Below are 26,195 nucleotides of genomic sequence, written 5' to 3'. Positions count from 1 at the left end.
GATGCTGCCTGGCCTGCTGTGTTCCTCCAGCTCCACACTGTATTATCTCTGACTCCAGCATCTGCAGTTCTTACTATCTGATGTATTTCTGTATTTTGTTTTTAATTCTTAGTTCAGTTCTTTATTATACATGCAATATTACACATACACTGAAAATCAAACTGCAAATTTCACCACGCCCTGAACTGCTACGAAGTATGGTTACTTCTGGAATGATCTCACATGATAAGGACATACAGGTTTGCTGATGCAAGTCTTAAAAAAATTCAAATATACATGTCTCAGAAGGAGGCTGCACGAGTGCAACAGATATAACGTCAGACATGCACTACCTACTGGAAATGGTGGGGGGGTGGTCCTGATTTAGAAATGTCTGACTTATAAATGCTTGTACTTAGAAATGCGCTCCCTTACAGGGTTGTAATTTTAAAGTTCTGCCATACGAAAATTTCCCGTGCTTATGAGTGGCTACTTCATATTGTCTTGCATTGTGTTCCAATTTGTGTGCAAATGAACTTGCAAGTAGATATAAGATCAGAATCCGTTCGCAACCCGGGGACTTTAACACTTGAAGACAGAGGAAAGCAGATTTATTTTATTGAAAAACAAGTGTGTTTCATACCATGAAAGGCTTAATAGAAATGCAAGTCTATGTTTTCCTTGCATTGCAAAACTCTAATTTGTTATTCATGTTTTAGAATATAATTTTTAATTTTAGGAGATAAACTTTTAATTGTAGAAAAATAGGGACATCTGGTTGAGAAACTGGTAAAAGTTCTGATGTAAATCCAACTCAAACAAGCCTGAAATTACTAGTCTTAAAGGGTAGCCTGTGTTTGCCTTACACGATCACAGTTTGAGAAATCACACTGACAGCCAATTCAGCATTGTCGATCAGGCTCATAGTGTGTACTGGAAGCTACAAGTATTAATACACAGGCCCTGTTCTTTGCAGACAAAAAGAATACATGCATGCAGTGCATCTGTTTCAACTCAACAAAAACAGGTTAGAGCTAATTGCTGTTTCATGTCTCAGGGCAACAACTTGACCAATCAGAGTCAATTTTCCTGGTTTAAAATTTAAACAAAGCTCTTAAATGTTAATCAGCATAATGGGTGCATTCTCCATAGTTATGCCTCTACCAATCAGCATTCTCCTCTCATGTAATATAAACATAGATTTGCCCTTTGAATTAATATTCATGCAAAATGTCCTGAAGACTGCAAGTCAAAAAGTTTCAACAAAATGTGTCATTTTTCAGCAATACAGATTTTATACTACCAAACAACTATTTATGATCGGAGTTGATAAACAATACATGATCCACCTCTAAGCTTGTAATGAAGCTTGGGGGTCCAGAAAGAAGGCAGTTACATTCATTAGAAATATAAATTATTCATGCAGCTGCACAAAAGGTTGTGCTGAAGGTAAAATAAATTGTTTGCATTTCTGGTTGAACTAAACAAAGCATGCCACACTGCCACAGAGATAATGATTCAGGATAAAGTCTTGACTTTTTTTTTTCTGATGAAGGGTCTAGGCCCGAAACGTCAGCCTCTCTGCTCCTATGATGCTGCTTGGCCTGCTGTGTTCATCCAGCCCTGCACCTTGTTGTCTCTTGACTGGAAGTTGCTTTTGTTTGACATATCTGTGTTTTTGTTGACAGAAGCAAGCAGTTCATTTTCAGAACAAACAGAGATATTTGCAGAGATAGTAGGAACTGCAGATGCTGGAAAATCTGAGACAACAAGGTGCAGAGCTGGATGAACACAGCATCCCAAGCAGCATCATAGGAGCAGGAAGGCTGACGTTTCGGGCCTAGACCCTTCATCAGAAGGGTTGTGTCAGAGATATTTGCAGATTTGGTCCTGTGTAGGCTGCTACTTTCTAAGTAAGGAGAGTCAGGGGAAATAAATATTAGCCATTGAGGCCTGAACTTCAAGCAGTGGAAATACTAACTTAATTATTCACCCTACAAAATGCAGGAGGACATTATCTCAGTTTGAACTTTGTGAGGGAAAAGCAGCTGGACTATTTGCTCCAGCTTTCAACTCATGGAAGAAATCTACAGTGGTTCTCACAGACTGTTGTGGGAGAAAGCATTCATTTTGGAAAGCTGCAAGCATTTGACTAGGTATTGAGCAGCAACCAAAACAAGGAGCAGAGGCAAAAGCTATTGGGAAGACACTCTTAGAATCTAACCTCCTAATAGCTGGAATGCTGAGGAGCGTTAAAGTGAATGGAGAGCTGTGGTATATCTTTGGATTGGTTCCTACACAAGTGTGTGAACCTTCAACATTCCATAAAACACAGGGAATCTTTAGTGGGATGGTTGGGACTGGTGAAGAGTGAAAAAACACAGACTGAATTAACACATATAGAGTCATACAGTCATGCAGCACAGATTCAGACCCTTCGGTTCAACTCATCTGCACCGATCAAACATCCCAACCTGACCTTGTCCCATTTGCCAGAATTTGTCCCATATCCCTCTCAAACCTTCCTATTCATATACCCATCCAGATGACTTTTAAATGGTGCAATTGCACCTGCCTCCATCATTTCCTCTGGCAGCCTGTTCTATACATGCAACAATCTATGCGTGAAAACACTACCCCTAAGGTCCTTTCTAAATCTTTCCTCTCTCACCTTAAACCTATGTCCTCTAGTTGTGGACTCACTCACCCAGGAAAAAGATTTTGGCTATTTAACCTATCAATGCACCTCATGATTTTATAAACCTCTATAAAGGTCACCCCTCAGTCTCCAACTCTCCAGGGAAAAAAGCCCCAGCGTATTCAGCCTCTCCCTATAGCTCAAACGCTCCAGGCCCAGCAAGATCCTTATAAATTGCCTGTCAAGTTTAACAACATCCTTCCTATGGAAGTGTGACCAGAATTGTACACAGTATTCCAAAACTGGTCTTACCAACGTCCTGTACGGCCACAACCTGATATCCCAACTCCTACACTCAACACTATGACCTATGAAGGCAAGCATGCCAAACGCCTTCTTCAGCACCCTGTCTACCTGCAACTCCATTTTCAAGGAACTATGCACCTGCACCCCTCAAACTCTTTGTTTGGCAACAGTCCCCGGGGCCCTACCATTAAATGTTTAAGTCCTTTCCTCATTTGCCTGACCAAAATGCAAACCTCACATTTATCTAAAGTAAATCTGCAACTCCTCGACCCATTGGCTGATCTGATTAAAGTCCCATTGTACCCTGAGAAAATCTTCTTCACTGTCCTCTGCACCACCTATTTTAGTGTCATCTGCAAACTTACTAAATGTACCACCTATATTCACATCCAAATCATTTTTATAAATGACAAACAACAGTCGTCTAAGCACCAATTCTTATGGCCGACCACTGGTCACTGGCCTCCAGTCTGAAAAGCAACCCCCTACCACCACCCTCTGTCTCCTACCTTCAAGCCAATTTTGTATCCAATTGGCTAGCTCCTGCTGGACCCCATGTGATCTAACTTTACTAACCAGTCTACCATGCGGAACCTTGTTGAATGCTTTGCTGAAGACAATACAGACAATGGCTACCACTGCCCTTATCAATCTTCTTTGTCACCTCTTCTAAAAACTCATTCGAGTTAGTTAGACACGATTTCCCACGCACAAAACCATGCTGACCATCCCTAATCAGTCCTTGCCTTTCCAAATGCGTGTAAATCCTGTCCCTCAGAATCCCCTCCAACAATTTACCCAACACTAACTTAAGGCTCACCGGTCTATACCTCCCCGATTTCTCTTTATATACAACAAAGCTTGTCTTTGTTTAAAAGCATGAAATCTTGTGGCACAGTGGTTAATTTGAGTGTTTAGATTTCTTCTTTGAATGTCCCTAATGGGATCCTAATATTTCACTCATGATGAGATGAGCCCTGTCTGACGATTTAATAAGTCCTCCTCAACAAAAGACTTCATTCTAAGATACAACCAAAAAAAAAGTTTGAAACCACACAGATATCATAAAAGGCCACAGAGAGAGAGCATTCTCAAAGGCAAATTTGGTCCTGAGCTAAGAAGTATTTATTTGCACAGATTGCAGTCAGTCAACAATGCCCAACCATTTTCAGCTGCTTTATCAATGGCCTTTCCATATCATAAAGTCAGAAATGGGACTGTTTGCTGACAATTACAATATTCAATTCATATACCTCAGAAAATGAACCAATCTGTTCCCAGATGCAGTAGGAGCTAGCTGGAAAATAAAGTCTAACCACTTTTCCAAGCAGATGACATTTAGCGTTGCTTCTCACCACTGGCCAGAAACGTGACCGAACCTGCCACAGAAATACTCTGACTACTGGAGCAAGTCATTCTGTGTGAACAACTCACCTCTGACTAACCAAACTCCAACCACCATCTATAATGCACAAGTGGAGAAAGTGATGAAATACTCTGCACTCAACCAGATAAATATAATTATGACAACATTCAAGAAGCTCAACACAAGCCAGAACAAAACTTGGTGCTGGTTCACACTACAAGTGAATAACACTCAAGCCCTTCATAAGCACCACGCCATGACGGCAGTGTATACCACATGAAGGATGCGATGCAGTATCTCATCAAGGCTTTTTCAGCAGCACCTCGTAAGACTGCAACCTCGTCATCCTGAACAGTCCAATGGGAATAGCACCATTTTTCCAAGACACATCCCTCTGATCTTGGACTTATATCATCATCTCTGTTAAAATCCTGGAACTCTCTACGTAACAGTACTGTGAAATGGAAGTCCACATAGACTTCAAAAAGATCTATCATTATATTCTCGATGCAGTAAATGAAAATAATAGTGATAAATGCCAGTCTTAATCTTTAAAAGGATGCACTGAAAGGAAAGTTAAATTTACAGTAACTCATAAGTGATATTCTCCATCCCACATCACCAGTAAAAACAATTTTTGTTGTGAGACCAGGTTCTCTAACTTGGCAAAATAAAACAATGTTGTACAAAAACAGAAGTTGCTGGAAAGGATCAGCAGGTTTGGCAGCATCTGTGAAGAAAAATTCAGAGTTAACGTTTCGGATCCGGTGACCCTTCTTCAGAACTGGGTTCTAAGGGAAATGTGATTCTCTTTTGACTTTCAATTAAACAGGCTCACACGGACCTGCAGTGTTAACTCTGATTTTTTCTTCACAGATGCTGCCAGACCTGCTGAGCTTTTCCAGCAACTTCTGTTTTTGTTCCTGATTTACAGCATCCACAGTTCTTTTGGTTTTAATGTCATAATGTGCCTAACTAAGAGTAAATCACACCTGATCAACAGGCTAGAATATGAACATTAAATTAATTTTCTATTATAAATCATGATTCTGCAATAATACAATAGTGTGATGTCTCATTCCCCAAAGAACTATGGGAGGATTGCAATATGCCAGTAAACCTTTAGATTCATATTTAGTTAATTTTACCGATTCAATTAGTAGTCCAATAAATCTGCGCTATTACTCAGACTACATTAAGAGTTCTTCTACTTAGAGATGTCATGTGATTATTTATTCGAATTCAGAGAAACTATACCTTACCTTGCAACCTTCACACGCATGCACACCATAATGGAATCCAGATGCCACATCTCCACAGACTTTACATAGAAGGACCATTCCGTTAATTTCTAAAAGAAAACACATACAATGGATTATAACAGCAAACATAGCCAGGCAGTCACAAAATAAAGCTTTTATTTGTCTACTTTCGATTAAAAATTTTTGGATGTCAAAACATAGTCATTCTGAGATCAAATTATAATTGCAGCATTATCAACTCACTGGTAATGCCACTGGTACATTTGCTCAAAGGACTTGTGTTCGGTCCATCCCCATTAACTGAGCACGCAAGCTGGATGTTACTGGAACTTCCTAGTTTCAATGTACAGTTATTAGCAAGCATGTCACTGGAGTTAATGTGGTTATCAGATACAAGACTGCTGGGTGATGATGGAACAGAAGACGAGACTGACTGGAAACTGTTCTCTGAACTGTCACTGTGATAAGAGACAGGACTACAACTGGAACTTGATGAACTTATGTATGCAATGACACCACCTGCAGTAAAAAGAAACAAAAATGAATGGAAGACAATTATAAAGTCAAACAGATAAATCAGAAGTTCATCATGCCTGTTTTAAACTTCTTTTTCAAACATTTTAGTTTTCTCCTGCCCCATTAATCCATTTAGTCTGAAAAGCTGTGTGAGCCTGTTCGAGTGAAAGTCAGAAGAGAATCATATTTCCCTTAGAATCATAACTAAGACCAGCAGGAAGACATTCAGCCCTTTTAACCCATGTTAACTGTCAGACAGCAATTCAATTAATCTTACGCATTGCTCCACCTCTTCACCATAGCCATACGATCCTTTTCCTTAAAGTATTTATACAATTCACTTTGAGAACCGTATTTTGCTCTTCCAACGCCACTTGTTCAGGCAGTGCACTGCAGATCTTAACTGCTGGCTGCATTAAAAAAAAAGCACCTCACTTTATTTTGATGAAAGAACCAAACACCTTAAATTTCCGCCTTGTAGTTCTAGCTCATTCTAGCAATGGGAAAAGTTTCTCTCTATTTACTCTGCCTCTATTTTACATACCCCTATCAAATCTCCTCTCAAAATTCTTTTCTTTAAAAAGAGAACAACCGTAGCTTATCCAACTTCTTGTTATTCTTGGAACTTTTACAGTAAATATTTTCAAAACCCTAAGGTTTTATATCTTTCTGATGTGTAGTGCTCAGAATTGAACACAATATTTCAGTTTTATCCAAACCCACTTACTATATGGCATAAGATCAAAATACGATTGTTTAGAAGGATATACAGACATGGCCAGCTGACCATATAGGCAAATTAGGCAGTCGCCTACAGTGCCAGGTTTTAAAGGAGCACCAAATGTGCCACTTCAAATACCATGTAAATAAAGGTAAAATTTTCAGACTTCTCATTTTTCTCTATATTGGATTTCGGGGGTCGCATCAAAGTCATATTTCGCCTCAGGTGCCAAAAAGACCTTTGGGGCCAGCCCTGGATATAGACCACATTGGCATCATCAATCCTGCCTCAGCAACTTAAATGTAACTGATTTGTCTTTAAAAATATATGCTAGCATTTCTTAATTAATCCTCACCTGCCCGAGTGACTGAGAGAATTAGGACAAAGGCACAGGTTTTAGTTGATCTCAGGTTATAGTTTGCCTTTATCACAGTCACCCAGGCTGTCATTTGTGTCTTTGATAAGAATCATTTTGGTGCTGTGGCAGGGACAGAAACCTGACAGCAGATAATTAAACATGGAGTTCTGGAACAATGAGCGCAAAGTTGGAATGCAACAATATTTTTCAAGAGTTTGAAAGGAAAGGGAGGTTGGAGATGGGGCAGTAGTTTGCAATCTCAGAGTGGTTAGGAGTTGGTTTCTTGAGAGTAAGACATTTGAGTGACTGTTAACTGCCCTCCAAAATGGCCTCATAAGTCAATCTATTATAACAGAATTTGCTACAATGTCCTAAAGCAGCTCAAAGGGGCCCAGCATCACATCCTCCGTGGAAATTAAGATTTGGCAGTAAGTGTCAGTCTTACCAGCATCACATGCTTTCAGTAAGTGAATAAATATTTTAAAAATGATGGGTTACATCAAATATTACAACATTAAAGAAACCAGAGATATATATTTTCCAGTCCACAAAATGAAAGCTGCTCACTGGCAAGAAACCAAATAGCTTTAGCAGTCAGGCAGCATCAGAGGAACAGGAAAGTTGACGCTTCGGGTCGGGACCCTTTTTCAGAAATGGCATCCACTGAGATCTTTCCGGAGGGAGGAGGATAACTTCTTCAAGGGGGACATCCCTTGAAAAAGAAGCCCATTTCTGAAGAAGGGCTCTGACCCGAAACATCAACTTTCCTGCTCCTCTGATGCTGCTTGGCCTGCTGTGCTCCTCCAGCTCCACACCGTGTTATCTCTGATTCCAGCATCGGCAGTTCTTACTATCTCCTAGCTTTAGCAGTCTCTATGGCCTGGCATTAATTTGACTCCAGACACCCCAATTACGTTGAATAATTCTCAGAGACTTCAAACCAGGAAGAAAATGCACTGATTGTCCACCGCGTTTTTTTTCATTTGAGAGAGAGAAATAAAGATTGAAGCATACATGTAAAATTAAGGTAGAAACAAACTTTAAAAAGACACTGAATATATTTATCACTTATCATAATGGAGAGATTTGATATTCAAAAAATATAAAATTAGCTTTTCCGAGCAGAGGGGTGTCCAAAAGTAATAAAAGAGTTCACAGACCTGTTCAACAAGATCTGAACCATAGAGGATAGGCCTGGTTGACTGCAAACAAGAAATAATCATCAAACTGCCAAAGAAAGGGAATCTCAGTAACTGCAACAATTGGACAAATGTGTCAGTGCCTGGCAAGATCTTCAGTGTGGTACTCCACAAAAGATGGCAAGCAGAAGTACACTACTGTTTGTGAAGAAGTGGAAGGTTTCTATGGTGGTGGATCATGCTACAAGCAGGTCATAATATTCAACAAATATCAAACAGCAGAGACTGAAGTATGAGAAGTCATTTGATTTCAACTGTATTGATTTCAAGAAGACTTTCAGTAGCATCTATCAGCAGTCATTCTCATACATCACAAGATGTACAACATCCTGGAGTGTTATATTAACATCTTCAATACCTAAAACCTGGCTCCAGGTGCTGCATCAAGACTAGCATAGGTTCCTTTAGACTCCTTCAACAGCATCATAGTGATATGGCAAGGCTGCATTCTCTCCCTTTTCCTTTTGTTGATTTGATCATGGGGAAGGCAAAGCTGGATGCAGATTTTGCTATCACATAGTAACACCACTGTTGACAAGACTGGATTTCAAAGTTGGCACTCCCTTTCTTGCCAAATTGTCCATGCACCAATATATGACCACCAGCTTTGAGAGTAACAGCACCAAAGTTGGTATATGTATCATCTGTTAGAAGACGAAGACAATGATGACTGGACAGAAGCAAGGCTCCCCCTTCATCACCAGGCAACAGAACATTAAGAATGTTGATTACTTCCCCGATCTAAAAAGCAGCAGCACCAAGGAAGGTGGTGCAGAGAATGAGATCCATACAAAAACTAGCAAATCAGCAGTAGTCTTCCAGTAACTCCATACCTCACAGGAATCCAACACCATCAAAATGGCTCTGACCATACATTTCCATCACAGGACTAACTGCAATCCATGCCAATGAAGCATGGAAGAGAACTGTGAAGACTGTCACATATTCAGTCTTTCATGAGTGTCACCCATGTAAGATCTTGGGCATCAGAATGTGTCAAGGGAAAACAACATCTCTGCAACTACCTTGTGAAGTCCCCTAGGAATCTTCTATGCTTCAATAAGGTCACCTCTCAATCTTCAAAATTCCAATGAATACAGGCCCAACCTACTCTACCTCTTATAAAACGATCCCTTAGATAAGGAGACCAAAACCGTTCACAGTATTCCACATGCGAATCAACTCGTGCCTTGTATAATTTTAGCAAAACATTCCTATTTTTATTAAAGGCAGGAGAAGGCTACTTGGCCCTTATGCCTGCTCCACTATTGAATAGGATCATGGCTGATCAGATTACTCCACATTCTCACTTACTTATCAATAGTTTACCTATTTATCTATGCCTTCAAAATATTCAGACTCTGCTTCTGCCACCTTTTGAGGAAGAGAGTTAGAGGCTGCCAAATTAGGACAGAGATTAGGAGGAATTTCTTCTCTGAGGGTAATAAATCTGCAGAATTTCTGACTACAGAGAGCTATCAAGACTGGCTGATATGGGAATCAAAGGTTATGAGGATAAGGCATCAAAGTAGAGTCGAGGATTATTAGGTATGAATGACAGAAAAGACTTGATGGGCTGAATGGCCTACTTCTGATTCTATATTTTGTGATCTGGGGTGTTCAGAAATTATCACAACCAATCTAAACTTCTAGAATATACTGGAAGTGTCTTTAAAATTGTCTACGATCAACTATGGAAAATTATAATTTTAGATGTTCTAACAGTGCAATAGGACTTGAAACAGCGCAGTGGATTTTGCTTTATAATTTCATTTCAAAACTTAACAATCACCTGCCCAATTAGTAATGTGATTCAAGCCACAGATTTTTGCTAAGTGGGGTATAAAAGGATGTGAACAGCAACAAAGACTTCTAATACCATTGTAATTTGATTCAGTGCTCCTCACATTCCCTGGAATTTGTCAGTACTTGTTTACTTCAGCTAATGACTCGCCTAAAAATATAACGTATCCACTATTAAACCTGAAAAAAAGATGTTTGCTCTGACGCAATACCCCTGCAGTTACAATACAGGTATTTCTGCTATAACGTGTTTTGTTAACACAAATTGGCTGTAAGGCGATTGATGAATAGTGGACGCTGTTTAGATAATGCAAACTTTCTACTGTATACTATAGTGATTTTTCTATAATGTGATTTTCTACAGCAATTTTCTATAGCACGAGGTCACAGAAGAACACAACCATCGTGTTATAGGAGAACTACCTGTATGCAGAATATGGGGGAGCAAAGGGGCAACAAATCCCCAGAAGAGGCACAGACGTGAAGGGCCGAATGGCCTCTTTCTGAGGAAGGGTCACTGAACCTGAAATGTTAACTCTGAATTCTCTCCACAGATGTTGCCAGACCTGGTGAGATTTTCCAGCTATTTCAGTTTCCCAGTATCCACAGTTCTTTTCGTTTTTTTTTGATGTAGAGATACTGGTGTTGGACCGGGGTCGACAAAGTCAGAAGTCGAAGGAGCAGCGCCTCGAAAGCATGTGATTATTCAAATAAACCGATGGACTGTAACCTGGTGTCCTGTAACCTTCTGACTTTCGGTTATTTTGGCCTCTATCTGTGCCGTGACTCCTCTGAGCTTCAAACCAGGCCAAAATATTTCAAAAGTTTTTAAGTCTCGAAACATCTGCACATTGTCGAACCTTCGCCAATTTAAAACGTTGGCCTGTTTTGGTTTAAGCCGCATGCGTACGTGAGGTGATCCAGCAATGACTGCGACAACTGACATCCTCACTGTCAGAGCGAGGAGAAAGGGGGGAGGGGAGGGGGGATGGGAACGGCGCGCTTCGCTGCACTTCCTCCCGTGGCCACTGCCGTTGTCGGCGGCGCTTCGCTGTCCTTCTGCAGGAGGTGGAAACTGGGGGGGACGGGGGAAGAGAAGGGTGGAGCACGTGCTCCGTCCTCGCGGCAGAAACTGGGTCACGCAAACACGGAGGCTGCTCGGGTCACATGCGGCCGCCGCGAGCTCCCGGGGGAAGTTCCATTGTGCGATTGTGACGTCACGCGGGGGACCCGCGCGGCCAATGGCTCGCCGCGCTCATGGCAGCGTAAACACAAGGCGCACGTGGGTCAGCAGCGCAAGTCCATGTGAGGAGTTGCAAGACTTCATGCAGCGGCCGGAAGGGGCGAAACTCTTCCACACACACAGTCACTTACTCACCGACCGAGCGACCTTTGTTGCACAGCGAGGGGCGGAGAGGGTGGAAAAAGAGAAAGCTTATTTTGCGAACGCCTCCCCCACTACACGTACAAAATGAAACCAAATCCTACGAGACGAGACAGAAAAAACTAACGACGATCCATCCCGGAGGCGCCAGGCCACCTGGTCCTTAAAGCCTCCGGCATCTACTTCGCTTCTCAAACTGATGATCGAGCACATTCTAACATTTATAAAATTTACGTTCTCAAACAATGCAAACTAAAACAGAGTGTATATCCGCAACATCCATTTCCAACAAGTCTTGTTTGGATTGGATTTAAAGCGCATGCACAGAAAAACAAAACGACAATGCAAAAAATCAAAATTTTACCTGCACCATTGCCATCCATTGCAGTAAATATAGGAAACCTCCGTTTTACGCAAGGAATCTTAGCAGTACGTTCCTGTTCAAAACAAAAAAATTTGTTTCGGAGCTTAATTTATCCTGTTCTCTTAATCCCCATGCATCTCGTTATCTCCGTTGATGAGTTCCCGATCTTCTATTCTTTCCCCTTACAGCTATATATTATTCTCAGCAAAGTGCAGTGCCCTTGCCAGCACTGTACTTCAATCCAATGTACCTGCAGCTGGACTCCACAGCAATGACTCAGTGTGTCAGCTCTTTGCTGCTCCAGCTTGCCATGTGATCCGTTTTCCATTGGCCCCGCCCCCGCTCTTGGGCCTCCCTTTGCCCCAGTAACACACTTTCTGAAATAAGTTCAAAGTGAGCCAGGCTTACGGGAAAAGAAATTGTGTGGTGGGGCTAGGGAAAGCAGAAAGCTAGCTTGAAATAATTCAACACTCTCACTCGGTTATTTTCGGCTGTACGTGTTTCCCATTTTTGAACATTTTCGTATCTCCTCGCAAATGTTGCAGAGTAGCCACTACAGGAATTCACCAACGCCGTTTAGCTGCGTCTACATATTGCATCGTGGCTAGCATAGATCCGATATATCTGGAAAAGAAAACAGTAACTTTGGAATTTTATTTCAAGCCAATGTGCAACACCAAGTTATGAAAACTGAAGATTTATACATTGAGCTTACTAAAATTTGATTGAAGTTTGTATTAAACATCTAGTGATTGTGGCAATATCAAGAATGCTGTGCTTCGATAAATTGTATTTTATTGTATTTTTTAATAAATATACATTTATTGTATTTTCTAGATTTATAGTAATACTGTGTGCAGTTTCTTTACCTGTCTGAACTGTTTGTCTGTTAGTGGACATATTTGGAGGCAAGACCTTGTCCGTGTGAAGGCACGTCCAGTTTCAGAAATGTTTTTGACTGGGACAATGTCACAATTTTAAAAAAAATATTGTTTCAGAAATGTGATTGCTAACAGCAATTCTTTAAAAACCCAAATCCATCTTTTTGAATCAAACTTCAAGGAATGTGAGCTTTGTCCTCAGATTTGGTGCAGCAGCATTAAGGACTGTGGCTGGTGGAGAAATAAAAGAAGTTGGGAGGTAAGCACCCAGGCTTCAGTCAAGCAAGGTTTCAACTTGATCTCTGTCTGGAGTACAGTCAGACAAGATTGAGTCTGCCTCTTCTCGGGTCAGGTCAGGGGAGGTGCAAATCTCTGTTTCTGCTGACCATACAATCAGGAGGTGCCAACTCTCTGTCTCCAGGGTACAGTACAGGTGGCATACAATGGCAGAGTGGCTTGGATTCTACAGGTACAACATCAAGATAAGGCAAGGGTGGAACCAACCAGGGATTGGTTCCATAGCAAGACTGGGGTAGCAAGGGATGGCATGGAGGGAGAGGATGAAATGGAATTAGTTAAATATTGAAAAAATGTACAATTAATTTGCAAAGTCTTTGGTGAATGAATGACCAGAAATTTTGTATTTAAAGTAGTACTGCTGCAATAAAGATATTCACTCCTCTTCAAATATTTTGCAAGTCTGCTAGTATGTATAGAGGATCAGTTGGCCAGCATATAGTTTCAAAATAACACTAACAGCGTAGGTTCAATTCCTGTTCTGGTTGAGGTAGACTTTCGGATTGCCTCATCATCTTATCCGTGAGTGGAAGGTAATGGCAAAATATTGCTGACAGAAACTGACTTGGAATCAGAATGAAGGATTAGCAGACAATAAGCCAAGGATCTGCCTTTGAGCAGAGCGCATATGAAATGTGTATTATATATATATAAATATTCGTGGTCTCAACTCCAACATTCAATCAAGAAGCATTGAATCGAGGGAAGACCTGTCCAAGCATGAAGAGAGAGAGAGCAAAAATGCTTTTGTGGTTGCTGGAAGGAAAACTGGAGCAGGAGCAATTGGGGAAAAAAAATGTTTCCAACAAGAAGTCTTTTTTTTTCCTAATTGTCCCTTCTCCAATTTTCCTTCTGGCCATTTTTTATTTTTACTCTGTCTCTTCAAACTTGGACAGGTCTTCCCTCTATTCAGTGCTCCCTGATAGAAAATGAGCCACATTCAGAATTTCAGAATGAGGGACTGAAGCTGAATCCTACTATTCTCTACTAATGTAAAATAGTTTACAAACTTGGTATTCTGGTAATTATTTTAATTTTCTAATTTAGTTTCAAAATTTGCAAGACTGACATTTAACTTGAAAGCTTAAAAGTTGACCAAATACTAATCAATGTTATTTTTAAGGTTTATTTTTAAGTATTTGTAATCCAATGTCAACAGCTCAGTATCAAAGATGTTTGTTTTGTAACTGCAAGAATGATCCAAGATGTATTTACTACCTTGAGTTTGGAAATTATAGTTAATATTTGTGGGAGTATGTTTTGCAGTTTCATTCATTTTTTTCTGAGAACTGCAAAACAATGTCCTTGTCAATGGTGCATTGGCATTTAACACTGAAATCTCAAAATAAGACAGCACAGATAAACTCAATTTTGGCATTACAGTATTTAAACCCACATTCATATGAGTCAGTTCTTGGAGACTGATGCAATTTGGTGAGACTGATTTGAGATTATTCTCCATAGGTAACTGAAAGATGACCACATTAGGTACCCATTTTACTGAATAGATTAAAACCTGTGGCTTTAATATCTGATTAACTCGACAGTAGAGCCTGCATTATAAGGAGCATATAGTGCACATCCTAACAAGGTGGAAATGTCTACTCGTTATATCGAGAGCGGTTGAAAAACAAGCCATTGTTTGTGCCTGTTCCAGGCATTCAAATGCATTGCCTATGCAAACAGGAAACCTAACAGCTGCATGAAGGTACCTCTGCAAATTTGGGCAGACCTGAATACAGCCAGCACAAGACTGGCTAGATTCAGAGAAAAAGCAGTTTAACCATTTTAATGTTGGAAGATGGCTCCATAACCAAAACACTGGTGCCAGTTATCAAAACCCACACCCCTACTCATTTACCTCATCCACCCATTGGTTACAACTATGACCTCAATTCCCTTCACCTTTAAGAGCTCCTCCTGCCAACTCAGCAGCCCAAAATTGAAAATCTTCTCCCTGGGAACAGCCTGTAACATATGTATGTTATAGCTTAATATAAATGAGGCCCAACTCAATATCAGACATGACATTGGGAATCCTGATTGAATTCCTGCATCCAGTTCATGCAAATAGCTCTGCATAAATTAATTTCTGCTCTTATATGCATGCAGGTGTGAGGTTTCTTTAAGCTTAGATGGCTAGAAGGCTGATGTACAGTTCAGCACTCGCTTCCTGTTCAAATGAGTAGGACCTGGCTCCTCAACCTGCCCTTCTGAATGGAAAACAACTGCTGACCAAAAACTATAAAGACAGTGCCTCAGAATGAAGCATCGGACAACATTAAGCCAAAGGACCTGCCTTTAAGCAGAGTTTATAGAACATGCCGTAGTTGGCGATAGCAATGTTTCCAGTAATAATGCAACCTCAACCTTTTGAGCTGGGATTGATTAACCATTTGCTTGCCTTCAACTGTGAGGATAAATGTTTGCCCTCTGATACATCAGAACCATTAATCTTTGTCTATAGACTTGTTATCCATTGCTGCTGCACAGACTGCTCTTCAGTAAGTTTACATTTCACACTGGCAAGTGTATCTGGACCAGCTGGCTTAAATGTCCTCCTTCAATCTTGGGAAAATATTGAAATTACACATTTGGATGTAGCTGGTTATGGCTGAACAATCATAAATTCTGTGGCTTCTCCGTCACTCTCAGAGATACACACCTGTTACAGGTATACATTTTTATATTCTTTGGACAAAGCATTAGAACTAGTTGCTGAAAGCAAAACTGAGAACTCATACTGTGACTGAATGGTGTCAAGAAGAATCATACCTCCTAGTTTCCAAGAAACTCCCTGACTTCAATGAAAAATCTGAGTTACATGAGTGTCAGAAGATTTTGTTTCTTCACAAAGCCCTACTGACAGCCTTAAATCAATGAAAAAGCTATACCTTGACCTGCTGGTCATTTGTTTACTCATGACCTCAGCTCTCTGTTAAAAAAATGGGCCTCCCTTGGGCCAAACAGAACCAGATTTATGTCCCCTTTTAGCAAACCATTTCCTAGCCAATGATCCAGAAAGCTTGTCTCCTGTCCTGGTACAGAATGTTCTATTTGTATAAGTCTCATTGTTAATTTGGAATTAACTCTTTAATTTCTTAGCATTCAGTCTGTCTACATTTTGAGAACACATTTAAAGCAGCTCTAAGGGCAATCTTCTCCAAACTCCTTGAAAGGTTATATTTGCCTTCACTCCTTGAAGAAGGCTGATAATTTATTTTCTCATTTTTCCTTTTCTGACAATTATTTCTCCCCTTCAATGTTCTGTGAATATTTGGTTCATAGTTGATGTTAATACTTTAGAGGTTATTTTAAATTCTGTGCAGATTAAAGTTGTAAAAGTAACACTGGACATTAAAGATTGCCAGAACATCTCAAGAATTGATCATTCAAAAGGTGACCCTTTCAGGTTGATGGTTTGAGTATTAGATATTCTGTGATACTTGAATAACAAATTGAAAGTTTATTTGGTCTGCATGAAAGGTTCAAAAGTGCAAATGAGAGCAATGAGAAGCAGCCTTCATTAAAACTCCTTGATCTTTGTTAAAGTAAAATCTGTGATGACATGTGTTTTTTCAGCCTGAGATGTGACATTTGGTAGTGACAAAAAAGATACAGAGATAAATAAGGAGATACTTAGGATTGTGTTATCGTATTTTGTGAAGCCAATATGTTGGCAGTCCAGTGAAATGACCCATTTGATCTTATATGTATTACAAGACCATCAGTGTGAAGTGGAATGCATGACTGGATGGGTTTAAAGAATATGTTGACAGCAATTGTTTCATTTTGGAAGGGGAGATGGTGTTGCAGAATGCACAACAACAGATCTTATTTTGGTTCAATGTGGGTGCCACGGTGATCAACATGATTCTAGGATAGCATGTTGCCTCCCCTAGTGCCAAAGTAAAGGATGTTATGGACTTGACTGCAGGACAGTCTTCTAGTGGAGTGTGAGATTGTAGTTCACTCTGGGACAAATGACTCCAGGTAGGAATGGCACAGGTGACATTTGAACCCAGGCCTCCTGACCCAGAAATAGGGACATTATCACTGTGTCACAAAAGCCACCTATTTAAAAATGGCATTTTTTGTAAGGGCACTAGGAAGGTGAGCAGATCACAAGGTCAAACAGCCTCTTCCCTTTTGCCCCTTCATCTATTTATTTTTAACAACTTGTTCAGATGTGTTATGAAATACCTCTGGTGCAGGTAAGACTTGAACCTGGGTCTTCTGGCTCAAAGATAAAGTCACATCACTGTACCACAGGTGCTCTCTGGGGATGGTGAGACCTGTACAATCCAAACAATCTATACCTGAACAGGACTCGCATGGAGATTTGCTAGTCCTTTTGGAGATGTTTAAAGTAGATTACCAGGAGATGGGAACCTGAGGACAAATTTGAAGGAAGGAATGGGAGGCAGAAACTTAGCAAATGATTCTGAAAGACAGAGGAATTAGAAGTTAAAAAATGGATAGCACGAACTAATAGTATTAAGCCTTATATATGTGGATCAAGGAAAATATGTATGAGGTCGCTGCAGTTGCAGTCTGGTGAGTGAACAATGGTATGTCCTGTAGGGCCTGTACCAGCAGTCAGAGGAGTCACAAATTGTAAGTTGGGGTGCTGCAAAGATAGCAGTCTTGGATCTGGGCAGTGCCACCTAGGGGTTGTTTGTCAAAGTCAGTCAGAGGTCTGGGGCAAAAACAGTCCTAAGGTTATGTCCATTGATGAAGGAGAGTGAAAAGCTAGCCTGTAGGTATAGCTGGGGGAAATCACTGCCAAAAGGTAGGTTGGGGAGGGAAGCAGAGGCATTTGTGGAGATGCAAACAAGGACAGTGATGGGGGAAACCAAGATGTACAGGAGTATGGGGAACATCATCAGACAGGGTGGTGTGCTACAGGAGAGGGTGTTTTTAGCATTGACCATCACCATGGCCTCCAAAGGGGGAGTATAAAGCAGGTTGGTAAGCAGGGCTAAAGAGACAGGACAGATGGAGGTGAAGTTCAATGTACCATAAGGTGGGGTCGAAATGGGCTGTCAGTGTAGAGCAACATAAAAGATTCAAGGAGGCTCTGAGAGGGTGCCTGGTGATTTGCTTTCCCTGCCATCATCTGCCATTCTGTAATTGTGAAATACAACTGAAATCTGGCTGGGCCAAGCAGAATGGCAGAGTCAGTGTTACCTTGATGGGCAAAAGTATGGGAATCATGTCTGCTAGGGACAAAGACATGAAGCAACAATGTGCAAACATTTCTTCGCACAAACACAATGCATGCAGAGTGAACATACTTATGCATTAAATCTTGGTTAAGGGCAATTGTACCTGCCATTTGTGCTTGCAAGTTTAAATTGGCATCTCAGCCATTTAGAAGTTAACAACAATAACAGAAAAGGGGATGAATACTGACCAAACACATTCTATCACTTCCAAGGACTTCCAAGGATGCTGTGAAATGAGGGGACATTGTTGCATAATATGTCAAGTAAGGTTGAGAATGGACTCTGATGAATTCAATGATACATGGGAATGGCTGATCTGGGTGTGAGATGGGAAGGGAGTCAGAGCGCACTGGGTACACTCTTTTGGACGTAGTGTGTTGGTTGATCAGGTGGCCTGGTGCTTTCACTAATTTAGTGTAACATACTGCAACTGTAACCATGGTAGAATAGATGATAGGCCTACTGAAGCTGTGATTCTGCATCTTGGAGTAGTCAGGAGTTTAGTCAAACAGAGTGTGCCACATCATTCTGGTGCGCTGTGTTCTGCACAATTGGACCAGGCAAGAAGGTGGATGATAGATGATGAGGATTTGGGGGAACAAAAGCTGTCCTTCAAGTATAAGGATGAGGATATTAAGTTGGAGGCAGCTCTCTTTGGATGATGGAGTTCAGCTGCATCAGGCCCAACAAGGCAGGCCGGACCTGATTGACACCTGGTTCCAGTAGATGTTAGCTGGATGTAGAATGGATGTTAAGGTCAAGACTGCAGCATATATTTATTTCTTTTGTGTTCCCTTTGTTTACTGGCTGTGAATAAACACTCATAGAGTCGTAATGTCATAGAGTCATATAGCACGTTGGTCCAACTAGTCTATGCCAAACATAATCCCAAATTAATCCCACCTGCCTGCTCCTGTCTCATATCCCTCCAAACCTTTCCTGTTCATGTACTTACATACGTGTCTTTTAAATGTTGTAACTGTGCCCACATCCACTAATTCTTCAGGAAGTTCACTCCACACGCAAACAACCCTCTCTGTAAAAAATTCGCCCCTCATGTCTTTTTTAAATCTCTCTCCTCTCACCTTAAAAACATGCCCCCTAGTCTTGAAATCCTCCATCCTAGGGAAAGGACACCTACCATTAACCCTATCTATACCCCTCATGAATTTATAAAGTCATGTCTCAAGCAACCCTCCATCATCTGTGTCCTGCCGTTAAGCCAATTATGTACCCAATTGGCAAGCTCACCCTGAATCCCATGTGACCTAACTCTACTAATTTGTCGACCATGTGGAACCTTATCGAAGGCTTTACTAAAGTCCCAGTAAACAACATTTATTGTTCTGCCCTTATCAATCTTTTTGATAACTTCTTCAAAAAACTCAATCAAGTTTGTGAGACATGATTTTCTTCACACAAAACCATGTTGACTATCCCTGATCATTTTTTGCCTCTGTAAATGTCTATAAATCCTATCTTTTAGAATCACCTCCAACAATTTACGCAAAACCAAAGTCAGACTCACAGGTCGAGAGTTTCCCAGTTTCTTCTTACAACCCTTCTTAAACAAAGGCACAACACTAGCCACTCTCCAGTCATCAGATGTTGTTACGGATGAAGCAAATATTTCTGCAAGGGGCATCACAATTTCCTTGCTTACTTCCCACCATGTTTTGGCACACATTAGATCAGGTCCTGGAGATTTATCCACGTCTAAATTCTCTAAGACCTCCCAAACGTCCTCTTCTATAATGTGAACTTTTTTTAAAAAAACATCAATATTTATTTCCCTGAGTTTTCTAGCCTCCATTTCTTTGTCCACAATAAAAACTGATGCAAAATATTCTTTTAGCATCCCTCCCATCTTCTGGGATTCAACACAAAGATGACCTCCTTGATCTTGAAGAAGCCCTACCCTCTCTTTAGTTACCCTCTGACTCTTAATGTAATTGTAGAACCTCTTTGGATTATCCTTAATCTTATCTGCCAATGCTACCTCATGTCGCCTTTTTACTTTCCTGATTTCCTTCTTAATATTGCCCCTACACTCTTTATACTGAAAAAGACATTCATTTGAACCCAGTTGTTTATATTTAAAATAAAATTCTCTTTTATTCTTGACGAGAACCTTAATATCTTTATTCATCCATTGTTCCTTAATTGTACCTGCCTTACCCTTCTCTCTAACATGAAAATAATGTTTGTACTTGCCAATCGCTTGCCTGTATATGATGTTCCCTTATTGGACAATGACACAATGCAGGTCTACAGTGGCCACTGGGGAAAAGCAGAGGTGAACTACTGAGTGTGTTTAGCTGGGATAAATCTAAGAACAGGTAAACTGTGTGGCCTGGTGGTTAAACCACAGTTATGGTGGGAGAATGGAGTTGTACTTACGAGAAAGAGTCAGCCATGTTACTTACGTACAATGAGAAGCGTGGCTTTGTGGCTGCTGCCTTACACTGTCTGTGAGGAGCAACGCCAGATCACCAATGCTTGTCAAAGTACGCAGCGACCTTTTAAAGATGGTATAGGCGCAAGGGATGCAAGTCTTTCAGTGGATATCTGCTGATGCACAGTAGAAATTCATTAAGGCTCCTTTGACAGCACCTTATGAACCCAGGAGCACTTACATCTAGAAGGACAAAGGCAGCAGATACATGGGAACACTACCTCCTGCAAGTTCGCCTCCAAGCCACTTATGATCCTGACTTGGAAATAAATTGCCTTTCTTCAGTGTTGCTGACATAGACGTATGCTCCCTGGATCTCCTTCCTGAACAGCATACAGAACAAGGACTGCAGCGGTTCAAGAAAATAGCTCACTAATACCTTCTCAAGGGCAACTAGGGAAGTGCAATAATTGCTTAGCCCAGCCACTAACTCCCACATCCCATGAATGAATAAAAGTAAGAGAATTCTGAAACGTTGTAAACACATCTATTTTATTAGATCAAAGGATGAATTGTAAATGATAGATAATTAATTCAAAGATTGGTTTGAGGACAGTCTAGATCAGTGTTAGGAAGTTTTCTGGTTTCAATTAATCTGGTGTATTCTGAGAGAGTTAGGTGCATTTAGAATCTCATGTTGTTTGTAGCTCACTGAGATGTACGCCTCTATTCCTACCTTCCCCCATCTGTCGAGTTTATTCTAGATATCAACACCCAAGGCAGTCCGAAAAGTGGGGGATACCCAATTATTCTTAATTGAAGTAAGGTACACTAAAACATACTACAAACATAGTAATACATCACAGGTTACCTGTACTATGCTTACAATTGCCAGTGACCCAGTTTATGTGGACTTGGCTCATGTGTAGAATGAACTTCCAGAGGAAGTGGTGAATGTGGGCACAGTTACAATGTTTAAAAGACACTCAGATAAGTAGATAAACAGGAAAGGTTTGGAGGGATATGGGCCAGGAGCAGGCAGGTGGCTCTAATTTAGTTTGGGATTATGTTTGGCATAGATTGGTTGGACTGAAGGGTCTGTTTCTGTGCTGTATGACTCAATGACTAGACCGACCAGGTGATCAGCCAGTCCTATCCCAATCTCCAGCTGTTGATCAGACAACTCAACACCTATTCCTGTAGCATGCAATTGGTCTGAGGCATTTTCTCTTGTACTCCTTTCCATGCAAGCAACCTGCGTTACTGCTCCTGAACACTGTTCAGTCCTCAGTGGTTGATCAGTTGACCACTGACAAACATGACAAGTGTGTCATATCTACCACGGTCAGTTGACTTTACACCAATTATGACATATGTTTGTTTTCTCTGGAAGGAGGATTATCTCTTGGTTTTAACAAGCCTTGGCCCTGTTCAGGCTGTTCGTGTTAGCTATTACTTGCAGCTTTTGTGTCATCCAGTCAACCCTATGATATTTACACAGCTCAATTCTGTGACCAGCTGCACTTTGTTTAGCTCAGTGCACATCCTGCTAAATTAGATCACTTTAATTTAAAAGTCATTCAGAAAATATTTAAAATGGTCATTCAACTGGTTGACCTATTAATAAGGCAGGTTTTACATGTGTTTCACATTGCTGCTGACCTAGAAAATTTAAGGTTACTACCTACAAAGAGCAGATAGCTACTGTAAATTACAATTGGACAGACCTGCACTGCAAGCAGAGTTGTAAAAAAACTAACTGCATCTTGAACCATGTGGAATGTAGTTAATCTCAGTTCAAGTTTAGTGACAGAGCAGAGTTGGAAGATTGCCTAGTTTGAAACTAGTGAACAAATTTACCAAGGTTCTTCCTGAGCCTCGCGCCAAAAAAAGCAACAAACAGACTAGCTTGGAAATATTGGAAAAAGTAACCAGAACAAGATACAGATTAAAGGACACAGTCAAGAGATGGTGATTGAAAAATACATCTATAAAAATAGCTGGAGCTGAGGAGAATGAAAGATAGTTTCCAGATGACTGTGGCATCATTATGGGTGGTCTCTACAGAAATAAATAGCTGAAAAGATTGATGTGTCTTGGAAGAGAATTCTTAAGGAAAGTAAGTAAACATGGGTGCATGACATACATAGTTTTAACACACTTGTAGTTACTTTGTTTAATTTGTTCTATATACAATAAAGATTGTGGTTTGATAAAAAAAAATTGAATTCAAATTCCACAATCTGCTGTAGTAGGATTGAAATCCAGGTCCCCAGAATGTTACCTGAGTCTCTGTACTAATAGTTTTGCAATAATACCACTAGACCATCCCCTACCCTGCAGTCATTTATCATTTGTAAGTCGTCAGAGATCTGCAAGAAGTGAATTAAATTTTCTGGTTAAGGTAAACAGCAGATGTATGGGACAAATCAAATCTTCAGTACAAGAAATTGAGCAATAAGTGGGTAAGAAAGGAGACTGGTGAGTAACATATAATCTTTACGTTTCTCTGACATTTGGAAAAACAGTGAGAAATGAAAAGAAAGTCTTTTATAGAAAGGGCACATCAGTGGGTTCCTTCCAGAGAAAGGAAAGGACTCAACTTACGTTATTGAAAAATCTCATGGCATTAATGATTAAAATCTAAATTTGCTTTGAAATCACACGAGACTAGTGGCTCCTTACAACTTCATGTGTGGTGCTTTTACCCAATGAGCCATCAAGGGAAGTCACAAAGTAAAGATTAATGCCACACCACACCAACTTGGGCAGTCCCAGTAACCAATTATTAGCTGCCTAAATCCCATTCTTTTCGTCACATCTCTCAACACTATTAACTTCGTCTCAAGCTTAGTCATCCCTCCCAACCTCTCTTCCTTTGATTCAGTATCCTTTTCCCTCACACTTCTGTATACAATTTTGGGATGTTTCTGTATGTTAAAAGCATCACTACTATTTATGTTTGAAAGCATTGAGCATTAACTTGTGAAAGATTAAACTTAATAATAATTGAAATAAGCAACCCAACATTCAGACCCAATTCTTCCAGGTTACTAACTCTGTGGAAGTGGCAGGCCCCAGGGTCCAGTAATTAAGATGCATTTGCTGCCAAAGAAACTGTAATGCTAATTGAAAATACTTCAAAGGGCTATTAGGCCATGAGTACTTCTTACACAGTGCAGAATCAAGGGCTTAAGGAATTGATTATTGTGAGCTTGGAGAGTCTGTTCATTTACAGTCCAGTACAAACACCCAATTGAAGTTAATAAAAATTCAACAACCAGAAAATCCCCTTTAGCTATTGCAATGCTACAACAGATTGAGCAGAAACATTCTACATTGAGACAATTGGGTGAGAAGAGTTGAGTGGAACCGACATGAATCACAGCACATAATAACTCTGTGGAGGGAATTTTTGGATGCAGAGACATTTAGTTTGCCACACTAACCTTGAGGAGTTGTGAATTATAAAGGACGAGAATCCTACATTTAAATTAAAGCAATTAATTTCAAAGGAGTTTCACTTGTACCTTAGAAATGCATTATAGCCACATGAATCTGGAATATAGAGGTGTAGACTTCTAATATAATGCAAGCATGTTACATTTATAATATGTGCATCCATGTCAATTCACGTGCTCTGTGTTATAAAGCAATTATCAGTTGGGTTTGGAAAGTTGCTCACTTGCACTTGCTAAAAGCTACATACATTTGTATGTAGGGCCATGTCCTTTGTAAGCAGAGAGAATTAAAAGCACATAGACAATAATTCCCTGGTGTATTCTTCATGACAGTGCACTTGCGTCGACTGGCCAACAAATCAGCACTGTTAGTTTCTGGTATGAGTTCTGTGCAAAGGTTGCTATTTTTAAAAAATTCAATTATGGGATGCTGGCTGGCCAGCATTTATTGCCCATCCCTAGTTGCTCTTGAGGTTGAGGTGGTGGAGGGGGGGGTTGCTGCATTTTTGAATTGCTGCAGTCCATATGCTGTAGATAGACCCACAATATCCTTGGGGAATGAATTCCAGGCTTTTGACCGAGTGAAGGAATGCCAATGTGTTTCCAACTCAGGATCGTGTGCAGCTTAAGAGGGGAACTTGCAAGTGGTGGTTTTCTTATGGATGTGCTGCCTTGTCTGTCTAGGTAGTAGCCATCGAGGGTTTGGAAGATGATAAGAACCTTTGGTGAATTTCTGCAGTGCAAATTGTAGATGGTACACAATGCTGCTTTTGAGCATCATTGGTGGAGGGAAAGGATGCTCGTGGATGATGTGCCAATCAATCAACTTGTCCTGGATAGTGTCAAGCTTCTTGAGTGTAGTTGGAGCTGCACACATCCAGGCAAGTGGGGAGTATTCCATTATTGCCCATTTGTGTCTTCGGCAGGCTTTGGGGAAATCAGGAGGCCAGTTACTCGCTGCAGTATTCCTACACTCCGGCCATGAAGTGCGTACTTGGAACCGTTGCAGTCCATTGGACTAGATACACCCACAGTGATACTAGGAAAGAACTTCTCAAATTTATAACTATCCTGCAGAATAACCATTTAGTCTTTACGTGGGGTACACTAGTAGCAGCCCATTATCTTTTTAAACAATTGCAGGATCTAAAAAAAAGATGGTGGCCTGTTTGCAGCTGCAATACCTTACAAAAGTAAGTACAGCTGTTATCTATTTTGGGTTAAGCATCCATGATCACCACCCATTTTTGCAGTAAATCCATTTCAGTTTCTTTTCAATGATAACCCCCAAATGTTGTTAATGGGGAATTCAATGTCAATGGATATTGTGTAAATGTTCATGGTTGGAGATGGTCATTGCCAGGCATTTGTGTGCTGCAAATGTTACTTGCCACTTATCCGCCCAGGCCTGGATGTTATCCAGATTGTCGGAGATAGCAGAGCTCACATTCCAGGTTCACTTGGGTGCTGAAGTGTCACTGGATCCAAAACATTAACTCTGCTTTCTCTCCACAGATGCTGCTAAACTTTTTGAGTTTTCCCAGCAACTTGTTGATTTCTGATTTCCAGCAACTGCAGTTGTTTTTTAAAAATTATCCAGATCTTATCACATTTGAACATGGCTGCTTCAGTTGTGTATTGTATAAAAATTGTCATTTTTGAAACTTGTAAAATAATGTTTTGGAGTTAGGGTTTAAAACTTTTGAATGCATTAAGTAGATAGATCAGAGTATTCTATTTTAGTCTATTTTTGCTTAATGAACTTGTTTTATGTTAAAATAATGCAGAACATTGCATTGTTGTCTCAGAGAGACCACCTTGTTAAAACATTATTTAACAAACGAGACTGGAGTCTGCAATCAACTTGTTCTTAAATGACAGCAGTCAGGATCATAACACTTCATCTGAGATTTAAGAATTTTGGGGCCAAAGTCTTAGAAAGCCACAGACATAGCCAGTTATGTTGCCAAAAAGCAAGTTTGTTCACAGAATACAGACATTGCTAGCTAGACCAACTGTACCAAGCAGTAGCCATGA

At 40.4% G+C, this 26,195-nt stretch overlaps 1 protein-coding gene across 7 annotated transcripts in view; it reads right to left on the bottom strand.

Annotated features, from left to right (window-relative positions):
* nr1d2b (nuclear receptor subfamily 1, group D, member 2b) overlaps positions 1 to 12,471 on the bottom strand; it is a 26,632-nt gene extending 14,161 nt beyond the window's left edge. The window contains exons 1-4 of one of the 7 annotated variants that reach the window (XM_048607256.1): positions 12,374 to 12,471; positions 11,897 to 11,969; positions 5,795 to 6,070; positions 5,552 to 5,640 (exon numbers count right to left, since the gene is read on the bottom strand). In XM_048607256.1, the coding sequence (XP_048463213.1) occupies positions 5,552 to 5,640; positions 5,795 to 6,070; positions 11,897 to 11,915 (384 nt within the window). In that variant the 5' untranslated portion in view covers positions 11,916 to 11,969; positions 12,374 to 12,471. The other 6 variants (XM_048607288.1, XM_048607249.1, XM_048607274.1 and 3 more) reach the window with 6 other exon arrangements.
* Positions 12,472 to 26,195: the final 13,724 nt, after the last annotated feature.

The sequence above is a fragment of the Rhincodon typus genome, chromosome 2 (assembly GCF_021869965.1).
Source record: "Rhincodon typus isolate 14 chromosome 2, sRhiTyp1.1, whole genome shotgun sequence".
Taxonomy (NCBI): Eukaryota; Metazoa; Chordata; class Chondrichthyes; order Orectolobiformes; family Rhincodontidae; genus Rhincodon; species Rhincodon typus.
The sequence above is the reverse complement of the archived record's forward strand: the minus strand, read 5'-3'. Positions and strand labels throughout refer to the sequence as shown.